The sequence below is a fragment of the Phocoena phocoena genome, chromosome 18 (genome assembly GCF_963924675.1).
Source record: "Phocoena phocoena chromosome 18, mPhoPho1.1, whole genome shotgun sequence".
NCBI classification, from domain to species: Eukaryota; Metazoa; Chordata; class Mammalia; order Artiodactyla; family Phocoenidae; genus Phocoena; species Phocoena phocoena.
The window spans coordinates 3,785,472-3,798,755 of NC_089236.1; the positions used below are offsets into that span (position 1 = coordinate 3,785,472).

General features: G+C 46.6%; 1 protein-coding gene across 2 annotated transcripts in view; it reads left to right on the top strand.

Annotated features, from left to right (window-relative positions):
- The window catches only part of ATP8A2 (ATPase phospholipid transporting 8A2), a 442,872-nt gene that overhangs the window by 227,210 nt on the left and 202,378 nt on the right, over positions 1–13,284 (top strand). For both annotated transcript variants that reach the window (XM_065895899.1, XM_065895900.1), the window contains exons 25-26: positions 4,752–4,935; positions 9,092–9,202. In XM_065895899.1, coding sequence (XP_065751971.1) covers positions 4,752–4,935; positions 9,092–9,202 — 295 coding nt within the window. The remainder of the gene's footprint in view (positions 1–4,751; positions 4,936–9,091; positions 9,203–13,284) is intronic.

The following is a 13,284-nucleotide window of genomic DNA, read 5'->3' on the forward strand; positions in this document are numbered from 1 at the left end:
GTTTAAAAGCAAAGAACCACCTACATATGTCAAGCTTGAAATAAAAGAGGATGAAATTCACTGTTTCTGCTAATTAATTTTGTTATTCTATGAAAATTTTACATGTCTCTTGTGCTATGGAAATGTAAACTTAGCTAACTAAAACGCTGAGCGAGAGAACTTGTTATCCTGTCCGGAACGGCGCTGGCTGCTTCAGTGTGGTCTACGGACAGCAGCATCTGGGTCACCAGGAACTTGTCAAAGTGCACATTCCTGGGTCCCACCCCAGACTTCCCGAATCTGAATGTGTACTTTTACAAGCTTTCTAGGTGGTTCTGATGGTCCCTTAAATACTGAGACTCAGTGATCTCGGGCAGTGGTCTTCAGACGTCCGTTTCAGTCATGAGGACTGTCCACATGGAATAAAGAAGTTTGGAAGTCGAGTTAGTGGGCGTGTGTAGTGCGTCTGGTTGATTGGTAAGTGCTGTGGCCCTGGTCGAAGTTCTCTTGGGTGCCCTTGGGTGGAGAGCCTTGTAACACCCCTGGTTCATCTGAGCTCAGTTTACAAATCAGTCATGGAGATCGAGCCCCTTTTTGACAAATGGGGCAACTGAGCGCTGAGAAGGGAAGGGATTTGGTTAAGCTTGATTTTGCAAATATCAAAATTTAGAAACTCTGGTGATATTGCAAATCCGAATTGAAAAACTCACTCTGAGACCAGGGCTTTTGTAGATCAAATAGATGAGTGCATGGACGCTAATCTTATAAAAGTAGTTACCAAAGGTTTTACTTAACGGTTATATTTGAAATAACTTTTAAAAGTGAGTTTTAAAATTTCAGGAACATGTATCATAAAATGAGGGACTCCAGGATACTGAATATTTTTAAATCAAAAGGAAAATTTGTTTTGTATGTTAAAATCTGTTGTGTTCGCTTAAAAAAGTGGGTAGAATACCTCTCCAGTTGATTGAAGATCTTTGAGTTGATATCTTTATTCATAACGCACCAAAATAGGTTATACAAGTGACCCAGCACCTAGCTTGGCTCAGATATGGTCTGGAATTCTTATTAGATGGGTTGAATGTATTCTACGCTGGGACTACTTACTTCAGTGTGGCTTGTGATTCCAGGTCACAAATGAAGATTTAAAAAGAGCTGTTACTGCTTCCTGGTAACTTGGTCTACTGAAATACTACTTATGGCTTCAGCGTAGTGAAGCCTATTCAGTTCTGTAAACATTAGCTGTTTGACATCTGTTTTGAACCCCTCGTGTGTGGTAGAATTATGTTTTCTCGAGGCATTACAGCTGAGGGCGTAATGAATTGTGGATGAGAATCTCATGCTTCCAAAACACTGGGATATGACTTGGTTTATTTACCCCAGTCAGGGTTTCTCTTTGCTTTTTGGGAAAAGGCAGCTTTGGGACTTGCATAGATTTTACTTTAAGCCATCAGGACTTCCCTGGACCTACCTGAGATACGGATCTCAGAGAGGCAAGCGCAGTGAGCCTGGTGGACTTGCTACTGTCTCACGTTGGCTTACTGCTAAAACCCCAAAATGAAAAGCGACAGCTGCAACCTCGGATTTTCTCAGCACCTTCCCTGGTCCACCACCTCGGCCCTTCAACCTCCCAGAACACCATATCCACATGGCCGGGTGTCTGCCCCTGGGCTCCCTTCTCTCCAGACCACACCTGGTCACCTTGCTTGGTCATCTGGGTGGCACATAGAATCTCAAGGAGCTGCAGCCTCAGTCCAGTCCAGTGCTGTTGAAGAGTCTGTTCACGCTCCCTTGTGATGTCTTTGTGGAAGCAGAGATCAGGATGAAACGACGGTGCTGTTAGGTGACGTTCTAGTGGCTTGGCCAAAAAGTTCGTTCGGTTAATGAATACGTTGTTCAGTAAAGTTGGTGAAAGTGAAAAACGTCTTTTATTTTTACTTAAAACTGAACGAACTTTTTGGCCAACCCAAGACTTCAAGGAGTGAATAGTTGTCCTTGAAGAGTGATTGACGTCATCACGGAGAGGCACGATGAACGCAGAGATCCCCGGAGTCCCTGCATTCGCAGTACCCTAGTGTCTTCCTCGTTGCTTTGTAAAGCCCCTAGGCCAGACGAAAACGGAACAGTTTCTAACTCTTGGGTAGGTAAAGTCAAACAGTTGAAGAAGGATTCTGTCCTAACCACTGAGCAGACGTTTGAAACAAGAATGCACCTAAATGCAAAGAGATGATACTTAATTCCTTTCATCCTTAAGCGACCATAACCATTTCCGATGGTAAGGTGGGGGGCACCTGTAGGGCACTGTTCAGTTTCTCAAACCTTGACCTAAGCGTGGGTGCTGCCCTCCTCACTTCCTGTTCCACAGTGACCTTTCCTGGGGCATTTGCTTTGTATCCCAGCGGCCATGAACCCTCAGCTTCGCAAAGCTAGATCATAAAGAGGGATGTAGTGTGAGCTAATGCTGAAACTGTGAGCTCTTTCCAGCTGGTGTTTTGTACCGCCCCACAGATGCTGTGCTTCCCTTGGACATTGGTAATTACCCCTTTGGTACCCCAGGGGCGCACACACACGGTCTGGGAATCATGGGTCAGATGGCGTGCACTTCTCAGGTGTGTCCGTTTATTTTTTCCAATAATTGAGATTTTTGGGTGAGGTAGGAGTCATTTGTTTCACACCTGCTAGGTAACATATGGCTTCACATAACTACATCACAGCCATCTCATGAGGTGGGTGGTTATCATTTTCCCCATTTCATTGATGAAAGACAAGGACTCGTAGAATTATTTCCCTGTGTAAATCATTAGTAGGGGGCCCAGGAAAAGGTCCTGCTCAGCCATTTAAATTTGAATCCTCTGCTGTTTTCTCTGTACCACATTTGATCTCTGCTTCTATCGAGTTCAACAGTGGGACGAGAAATCACATTTGTGTAGCAAATGAGAATTACCGGCTGCGTCTGCCAATAAGAAATTTACTTGGATCCAGGTAGCAGTTGCGTGCACTTGGAGGGAACAGACAGAGCTTACACGCCTGTATGTTAACATTGTTTAACTGCTTTCACGTAGTCAACCGGAAGCTCAGGGATAAACAATGAAAGCTTCCAGTAATTTCCTTTCAGGCGACATTAAAGTAGGTCTGTCATCTGCTACCAGAGAGATGGTGGTCTGTTCTGTTCTGCTCTCAGCTGTCTAGAAGACCCTCCATGGAAGCTCTTTTTAAGTTCTGCAGCTTGCCTGTTAAATGACGGATGGAGGACCCAACTGAACCAACAGAAACCGGGCTTTAGGAGGAAAGAGGTGATGGGTGTCATCATACTTCAGCCTTGTTAGTATCTGGAAGAAGAGTTACATTTGTTCTGCTCTAACCCGAAGGACACGATTAGGACTTTTAACGATGCTTATCAACAACAAAAAAGCAATAATAATTTTCAGTGGTTGCAACTTCCCCAAGGAGGCAGTAAATTCCAACCCATCATTGAAAATACCTGTGAAAATGATACGAGCGAGAGTAGGTCACATGACGTGGCTCCTACAGCCCTTTCGACACTTAGATTCTGTTTTTCCAACTTGTTCATCCTCATTTCTTTGTAACGAGCAAAGGCTTCCAGAATACCTGTCTGCGAGTTCAGCTTGCTGTCTCACCAAACACATTTCCTTCCAGGGTTGGTAAAATTGAAGTTTTCTGTTGGAAACAGGTATTCCTGTGGGTTGGAGGCCATATGAAAGATGCTACCGAGAGAGTCTTTGAGGGTCCCTTCTAGCTCGTAAGCGCAGTCCACACTAGGTGCGGAGGTCTATCTCCAGGAAGCTCAGAATGGTCTTTTGCTCTGTGTGTGTGTGTGTGTGTGTGTGTGTGTGTGTGTGTGAGTGTGATTGATTTAGGGATTTACCTGTAAATTTCACAGATCAAATATCAGCTTACCAATTTAAAATGTAGAATAGGTCAGTCCTGATGTACTGGTGGTTTTATCATGTTGTTTTAGTATCTGGTCTTATAGTCTGAACACACACTTTCTCATAATTAACGCTGCTGTGCTTTGGACCCCGTAGATTTATATTGGCTCTTCCTCCCAGCGGGTGCTTATGGAAAATAGCCCACCTTCGTTGATCCGCTGTGCAAACAACCCCTCTTAGGTACTGGCTGCTTCACCTTCTCCTTTGGGGCCATGCTTGTGCACAGTTCAGTTTTTATAGACCTGCTGCCCTGGGGGCTGCCCTTCAAACGCTGCCTCTATCTCTGGGCTAGGGATGGAGGTGTCTGTCTTCTTTCCTCTCACACCAGTCCTCTTTCTGCACTTCTCAAGCCCTGCCAATTTTCGTTCCCTTCTCTGAAAGCAGGTTTTATAGAAAATCCCCTTGCCAGCCCTGGGTTACGTATGACGGATGGCAAAGCCAAGCTGGGGTCTGTGCTAGTTTTCTGATTTATCGGGAAGATACATCCTGAGACCTCTGTAACCAGCTTAGCTGCCCTGGTCATTCGGGAGGACACAGGTGCCCGGGAGGAGTTTGCACGTAGGGCTCCTGCCGAGCGGCGTGATTACCAACGGGCTGTGCTCGAAGTTAGTCTGAGTTGTGTATTTCATCTGTGAAATTGGCAAATACTTGAAAGCCACACGCTACTGTTTTCTGAAAGCTTCTTTGCACATGAGGCTAAAACGTCTGTATTGAATTTGGAAATTGTCCAGTAACTGCCCTTTCAATGCAGTGAAATGTAGAGTACAGCTGTTTCCTCTGGAAGGACGCGTAGAGTCGTAACTCCTCTCTCTTCTCCTCCAGAGTATCCCCTCTGCAGAAGTCGGAGATAGTGGATGTGGTGAAGAAGCGGGTGAAGGCCATCACCCTGGCCATCGGGGATGGTGCCAATGATGTCGGGATGATCCAGACGGCCCACGTGGGTGTGGGCATCAGTGGCAACGAGGGCATGCAGGCCACCAACAACTCGGATTACGCCATCGCACAGGTCAGTGGTGTGGTCGACCCGCCGTCCCATCTCGTCGACAGGGTCCGCTGGGCACGAAGGCCTGGCTGGTGCTTGACCTTCAGTGCAGCCCTAGACCTCTGCCACCCCTTTGGAAGCTGCATGGAGGAGAAACCATGTATTTGGGTTTCTCTGTTGCCTCGATCTTGTGCAGTTATGAGGCCCTGTCCTGCGGTTTGGGTTTCCTTTCCAGCTGTAGGACGGGCTGGGCTTTCTGTCGTCCAGGTGAGGTGTCATTCCTGACAGATGGGTCTCAATGATTTTATAATAATCATCTCTTCCCCTCAACTCTGCATCTGCTGCATGTCCTTTGCTAATGCCATCCCATGCCCAAGGATGGCTGTGCTCATAGCATCCGTTCTCTGCAATTCCTATACTGATCTCCCCTCTTCCAGAAGGTGCTGGAACCCTCTCTCAGCAGCTATTTAAGGTCAGGGGGAATCAGGGATTCACTGCCGCGGCCCTCCGGGGCTGTGTTCAGGGCTCTCCAGGACCACCGCTGCCAGGTGAAGTGCCGGGAGCGTGAGCCCTGGGTTTGGGTGGCAGTTCCCCTGCGGTCAGCAGCACATAGCCTCCAGCAGTTCGGCCACATCCAGCCCGTTCCTCTCTGGACCGTACGTTTCAGCAGAGACTCCTGACCTCTTTAGTAGTTCCTGTCCCGGCAGCCTGAGGCTGAAAGAAATGTCCACTCCACGATGACAGCCCAGAAGTGAAGGAAAATACCCAACCTCCTGACCCCTGGGGTGCATATCCAGACCGTTGATGCTGCTCGACCATCGTGGAGAGCACAGACTGTTTCCTCCTGCCTGTGGGTCACAGTGTGCTGGGATTAAATGCCTGCTCGTTGGCTATAGTTCCCTCGTATCTCTCCACTGTTCAGTCTTTTGAAGAATGTGTTAATCTAATCACGTGGACACAGTAATGATGGCTTTTTCCTCCTTCAAGCTGAGATACGGGGCTGCATCTTGAACATGGAGGAGCTTGCTTCAAGCTGGCCCTCTGCGGCTTTGGGAACTCCACCTCCCGGAGCGGGCCTGTGCCTTAGATCCCATCTCCAGTTCCCTCCCAGCTGGTGGTTGTGCAAACACTGGGAAGAACTGCAGGATCCTCATGGCTCCGAAAAGTGCATGAAATCAGCCTTGTTCCTTTGGGGTTTTTTTTTTGCGGTACGCGGGCCTCTCACTGTTGTGGCCTCTCCCGTTGAGGAGCACAGGCTCCGGACGCGCAGGCTCGGCGGCCACGGCTCACGGGCCCAGCCGCTCCGCGGCACGTGGGATCCTCCCGGACCGGGGCACGAACCCGCGTCCCCCGCATCGGCAGGCGGACTCTCTGCCACTGCGCCACCAGGGAGGCCCCAGCCTTGTTCCTTTGTTGATTTCAAATAAATCCTCAAGACGGTTGCTGAAGTCGGTAGGAAGAATGAATTCCAATTTTACAGGTGGGGAAACTAGGGCTCCTTCATAATAGGTGACCTGCCATGGGTCTCAGGCCCCAGGGTCAGAGAACAGCAGACCTGCACGTGACCTTGGGGAAGCAGCCCTGCACACCTGCCCAGTTACTTTGCCGAGTCAACTGCTCCAAGGCCTGTGGGACTCATGCTTCCTGCAGTCTGTCAGCAACTGTAGACGTTATACACCCCAGCATTATTAAATACTTGAGTTATAGCATCATCTGGCTGGCAGGGATCTTTAGAGATTTCCTAGGAGCTCCAGGCAAATATTTGTCTGTCTTTTTCTTTCAAATGTCTAGGGAAGGGAGATTCCATGACTTGCTTTATTGAAACTGTACTAATAGGATGTGGGATCTGGAGCAATTGGTCTTTTCGAATCATTAAAGGCCAATCAAAATTAAAAGCAAATCAAAATCAAGGGAGGGCGGAGAGGGGAGCAGGACTTTGTAACTCTAGTTAGGGGTTTTCTTGCCCATCCAGCGCAAGCCAGAGGAGGGGAGCTGACGGGTGGAGCTGACGGGAGGCCCCCATATGGCCGCCATCCCTCCTGCCCGCCGTCCCGTTCACGCTTAGGCAGAGATCCCGTTATTTGGGGGCTGCGTTCTCCTTGCCCTACACCCTCTCCACATGACAGTATGCTTCCTCCGCCTTAATTACTAGGTAGGAAATGCCGCAGTTTGCTGAATTCCTTTAGCTGAAGTTAATAAAACAATCAGTGTCTTTGGTTGAAGTTAACGCCTTGCCCTGGATCTGTTTATTTTCATGTGGACGAATACATTTTTGATTGGGTTTTGGAGAACGTGCCCTGGAGAGTCGTTCTAGAAGGGAAGAAGTTAGCTCAAAGACTTGTCCTTGGGAAAATGAGGAAGTCGGCAAAGCTCTGCTTCTATTTCTTCCCCACCGGCCCCTGCTTCTGTCCGCAGGAGCGGCCCTGGGACTGACGGCCGGCCCCGTCTTGCTGCTTTGCTGTGCGTGGGCCGCCCGTGTAGTGTTGAGTCTCCAGCCCTCGGCTGCCTGCTCTCCTCGGGAGAGAGTCATCTGTGCCCCCTGCCTTCTTAATGTTTTTTGAGAGACCTCATGAAAATAGCATTTCGATTTAGGATCTGTTTTTTGGTTTTTTTTTTTCCTGAAAAAAAGTCACTGTAGCGCCAAGCCAGCACCTTCGGAATGATTCCAGCAGATGTTCTCTGTACCCATTGAAGGCTGAACTCCAGGGGGTCCAGGTCAAATGCAAACTTCCTTTTTATTTGTTTCGCTAGTTATTTTATGATTCCCCGTTCCCCTCCGGAATCCTTGATGAGCCTTTATGGAGAGTTTTATTTTTCCATATGTACCTACTCCTCCCATTTTGGGGTCTCATTCAGCTTTTCGAGCAGCACGTAGATGAGACATCTGCCTTCCCCGATCTGCAGAAACTCGCCGAGATGCGATTCACGTGGGACTGAGCCCCTCTTCTTAGCGCTAAAGCAAACTGTTGCATGCCTTCCTCTTGAAAAAGTATTTTTAAAAAGATACTATATTTTCAGGCAGCCTTCCTTTTCTACAGATAGTTCAATATAATCTCAAAAGTCATCTGGAACGAATACGAAATTTGCAATAGCACAGGATTTCTAGTATCTGTGGATGTTCTCACTCCGACCTGGTTATCTCTCCTGGGAAAGAAAACAGAATTTGAGTTTGTGGACTTCCCTATGACTCAGAACAGGAGTTAAGGTTTTAGTTCAAGGCAACCAAGGAGGGATTCAGCACCAGGCCAGGCCAGTTGAATATACTGTGAATTTAAGCAGGGCTGCACCCACAGACGGTGCGTACACGCCAGAGTACGCCCAGGCTACAGCCCAGAAAAACAACCCATTTCCCTCCCTCCGGCCCCTTGTTCACACTTTTGGGGACCTTTGTGAAAGAGGACAGAAAGAGCAAAGCCAGGCTAAGGGGAGGGGAGGCTGAGGAGATATGACTGGAGTGGTGACCCCCTGCCACAAGGAGGATTCAAGTATTTTATTGGAATATTGCTGAATATTTCAGACTGTGAGAGCTAAGCTGTTACATCACTCTGAACTTAGCAGCAGCTGCCTGTTGGTGTTTTGTTCGGATGGATGACTGCGTCGCACTCCAGCAAGAGGGGCCGTGTCCTTGTCGGAGGCCACAAAAAGGGGAAGGACGTGGGTATAGAAGTGGAGGGCAGGGTGTGTGTCTGCGTCTGTGAGTCTCACTGTCTTTAACCTGCAGGCTGACAGCGGAGACAGGGAGCGCATGTATGTGCATCCCTTCTGTTTCCAAGGATACTGGTGCACGAGTGTCCCCGTCCCTTGTTCCTGTTGTCATCATAAAACCTGTGATTCAACGGAAGCATCTGATTCCCACTGCTCTTTTCTTCCAGTTCTGATGGGCCACCTTCTTTTAATAATTAAGATCCTGAAAAAGAAGTTGCATAAGTAGATTTTCACAAGAATAGCCATTCGAAGTCCAGCTGTGTGTTTGGGGAAAAGAAAAATTCTGTAGATTTAAGGGGAGATTTTAGTCATTCTCACCTGGCCTGAAAGCTCTGCCTTTAGAGGGAATGATGGTCTTGGGTTACCTGCAGAATCCGCTTTCCTCCACTCCCTGTCAGTCTCCTCCAGAGGACGTTCTGCGATTCTCCTTCCCAAGTGATGGGCTCTCCTGGACCCTTTTTCTTTCCTTTTTCAGTTTTCCTACTTGGAGAAGCTCCTGCTGGTTCACGGCGCCTGGAGTTACAACCGGGTGACCAAGTGTATCCTGTACTGTTTCTACAAGAACGTGGTCCTGTACATCATCGAGGTGAGTGAGGCTGCTTCTTCCTTGAAGAGGACAGCCTTTAGGTAATTAGGTCATTTCAAGGAAGGATTTTGTTCAGGGATAAGTAAAAAGATACTCCCCTGATGTACCGAGACCTGTGACACACACAGCCTCTTTGAGACCGGGGACACCTTCCAGGTCCAGGTTCTCTGGATCAAAAGCCAGGAGTCGCGGGATGCCTTCTCCACACTGCACGCCCTCCTCCCTCTGCCCAGCGGACAGACGGACAGGGGAAGGCCCTCTTCTGCGTGTCCCTCCTGCTGTCGCTCACACCCTCCTCCCCCAGGTGGCCAGAGCCTCAGAGCAGCCGGTGGCTCCTTGCTTGGTGGGCACAGAGACATTCCTAGGCAACCCATCTGTTTTTATCTTGACTCGAATGAAAGGGTTTCTGGCTGGATGTCTCATGGAATCTGCAGGTTTCCTGAGCTTTCGTTTATTGCTCCGGGGATATTTAGATGCTGCCACTTCAGCAGGGAGGATGTGGGATTGAGTGGGAGGAAGCCAGGAATGTAACTAAAAATCTCTCAATGAACTCATTGGGTTGTCAGCCTGTTTTTCAAGATGCTGATTCCGTTGTAAGTGAAATAAATTTGCTGTCTGGGACTAGCAGGGCGGATGGGGCGGGCCGAGGGGCAAGTGGAAAAGGCACTTCATGTTTGGTCCCGGGGGCACCACCAGCCACCTCGTTCCTCCTTTTGCTATACAGGTGTGGCCGTCATGACTAAGAGATTTCCAGAAGTGTTTCCTAAAGAGGAAGCAGGCAGTCACTCTATGGGACAATAGAAGAGCAATGGTCATTGTGTGTGGTGCTAATATCTCCTTCTATTGTGGGTTATTTTGTGTCTGATTTCTCAACGCTTGGCAGAAATAATAACCGAGGCATATATCCACTTTTTCTGATGTGGTCCCTTAAAAGCCTCAACTCAGATCATTGAACAGGTGGTTTGCTCATGGAACTGTGATTAACCATTTCTTTACCAAATTGTCTATTCCTTCCAGTTGAATATGCAGGTCAGACTTAGAGGTTCACGTCACTCACTCTCTAACTAAACTCCCACCGAGTAGTTTTCCCAAGTTGCGCAGGTTGTGCACTGCACAAGCCTGCCCAGCCAAAGTGGTCAGTAGGGCTGAAACATAGGAACACCTAGAAAAAGAGATGCATTTTTCTAATCTGCCCAAAGGGCAGCCCGCTTGCCTTGTCTGCTCGTCTCGTGCTGCCGTGTTCACCTCAACCCACTCCGAGTAAGAACTTCGCGATGTTACACGTAATGGACTTTGTGGTGTCCGTCTTCTTCCTGTCCACATTTTGACAATTCCCTTTAGGCGCCTAAAGATGTTTGCCGCCACCCCCCTTGGCATTTTTTGCGTCTGTGATAGGAGTCGCTCCTGAATGTCACTTGGGGTCGTAGATAATTAGTGCCGTGGACTGAAGTGACGAGCATTGGAGTCCCCGTCCCACATGGCAGCCCAACTTTCACGGGCGTTTTCATCTCCTGGAGGTGCTGGCTTCAGAAGATTTCTCAGTAATCTGGTTTTCCTCACAATCAGCACATTACAGATAGTCTAGACTTCTTATCAAGACATTCTCCATGAAGCCCCAACCCTTGAGTTTTCCAGAGCTTCCTTGGGGGCCCTTCTTAGTCATTTACACCTACTATCTTGCCTTTTCCTTTTTTAAAAAAAAAACATCAAGGGGGCTGAGGCTGTGATGAGTACAATTTCAGTCTGTCTGAAAAATGCTGTTTGGAACACTTTCAATTCTGAAAGTGCTGGGCGAGTTCCTTACATTAATATTTCAGTTGTGGCCAAGCAACAGGGATTAAATGGTCTTTTCTAAACAGCCTTTTAAACGTTCTTTACAGGATGAAAAATGAATGAATGAATGAATGAATAAATAAATAAATAAATAAATAAATAAATAAATAAATAAAATGTCTCCACTGATCCATGCCCAATTTTCTCCTTAGTATTTCTGGGCAATCTTAATTTTATTTATTACTTATTTATTTGTTAGTTTATATTTTTGGGGGGGTGTTTCAATTTTGTTTTTTTTTAACATCTTTATTGCAGTAAAATTGCTTTACAATGGTGTGTTAGTTTCTGCTTTATAACAAAGTGAATCAGCTATACATACACATATATCCCCATATCTCCTTCCTCTTGTGTCTCCCTCCCACCCTCCCTATCTGACCCCTCTAGGGGGTCACAAAGCACAGAGCTGATCTCCCTGTGCTATGCGGCTGCTTCCCGCTAGCTATCTATTTTACATTTGGTAGTGTATATATGTCCATGCCACTCTCTCACTTCGTCCCAACTTACCCTTCCCCCTCCCCGTGTCCTCAAGTCCGTTCTCTACATCAGTGTCTTTATTCCTGTCCTGCCCCTAGGTTCTTCACAACCTTTTTTTTTTTTAGATTCCATATATATGCGTTAGCATATGGTATTTGTTTTTCTCTTTCAAACTGACTTCACGATGTATGAAAGACTCTAGGTCCATCCACCTCACTACAAATAACACCATTTCGGTTTTTTTATGGCTGAGTAATATTCCATTGTATATATGTGCCACATCTTCTTTATCCATTCATCTGTCAATGGACACTTAGGTTGCTTCCATGTCCTGGCTATTGTAAATAGAGCTGCAATGAACATTGTGGTACATGACTCATTTTGAATTCTGGTTTTCTCAGGGTATATGCCCAGTGGTGGGATTGCTGGGTCGTATGGTAGTTCTACTTTTAGTTTTGTTTTTTTTTTAACATCTTTATTGGAGTATAATTGCTTTACAATGGTGTGTTACTTTCTGCTTTATAACAAAAGTGAATCAGTTATACATATACATATGTTCCCATATCTCTTCCCTCTTGCGTCTCCCTCCATCCCACCCTCCCTATCCCACCCCTCTAGGTGGTCACAAAACACCGAGCTGATCTCCCTGTGCTATGCGGCTGCTTCCCACTAGCTGTCTATTTTACGTTCGGTAGTGTATATATGTCCATGCCACTCTCTCACTTTGTCACAGCTTACCCTTCCCCCTCCCCATATCCTCAAGTCCATCCTCTAGTAGGTCTGTGTCTTTATTCCTGTCTTACCACTAGGTTCTTCATGACCTTTTTTTTTTTTTGGCTTAGATTCCATATATATATGTTAGCATATGGTACTTTTCTCTTTCAAACTTACTTCACCGTGTATGACAGACTCTAGGTCCATCTGCCTCACTACAAATAACTCAATTTTGTTTCTTTTTATGGCTGAGTAATATTCCATTGTATATATGTGCCACATCTTCTTTATCCATTCATCTGTCAATGGACACTTAGGTTGCTTCCATGTCCTGGCTATTGTAAATAGAGCTGCAGTGAACATTGTGGTACATGACCCATTTTGAATTATGGTTTTCTCAGGGTATATGCCCAGTAGTGGGATTGCTGGGTCGTATGGTAGTTCTATTTTTAGTTTCTTAAGGAACCTCCATACTGTTCTCCATAGTGGCTATATCAATATACGTACCCACCAACAGTGCAAGAGGGTTCCCTTTTCTCTACACCCTCTCCAGCATTGATTGATTGTAGATTTTTTGATGATGGCCACTCTGACTGGTGTGAGATGATATCTCACTGTAGTTTTGATTTTCATTTCTCTAATGATTAATGATGTTGACCATTCTTTCATGTGTTTGTTGGCAATCTGTATGTCTTCTTTGGAGAAATGTCTATTTAGGTCTTCTGCCCATTTTTGGATGGGGTTGTTTGTTTTTCTGATATTGAGCTGCATGAGCTGTTTGTAGATCTTGGAGATTAATCCTTTGTCAGTTGCTTCATTTGCAAATATTTTCTCCCATTCTGAGGGTTGTCTTTTCATCTTGTTTACGGTTTCCTTTGCTGTGCAAAAGCTTTTAAGTTTCATTAGGTCCCATTTGTTTATTTTTGTTTTCATTTCCATTTCTCTAGGAGGTGGGTCAGAAAGGATCTTGCTGTGATTTATGTCATAGAGTGTTCTGCCTATGTTTTCCTCTAAGAGTTTTACAGTGTCTGCCCTTACATTTAGGTCTTCAATCCATTTTG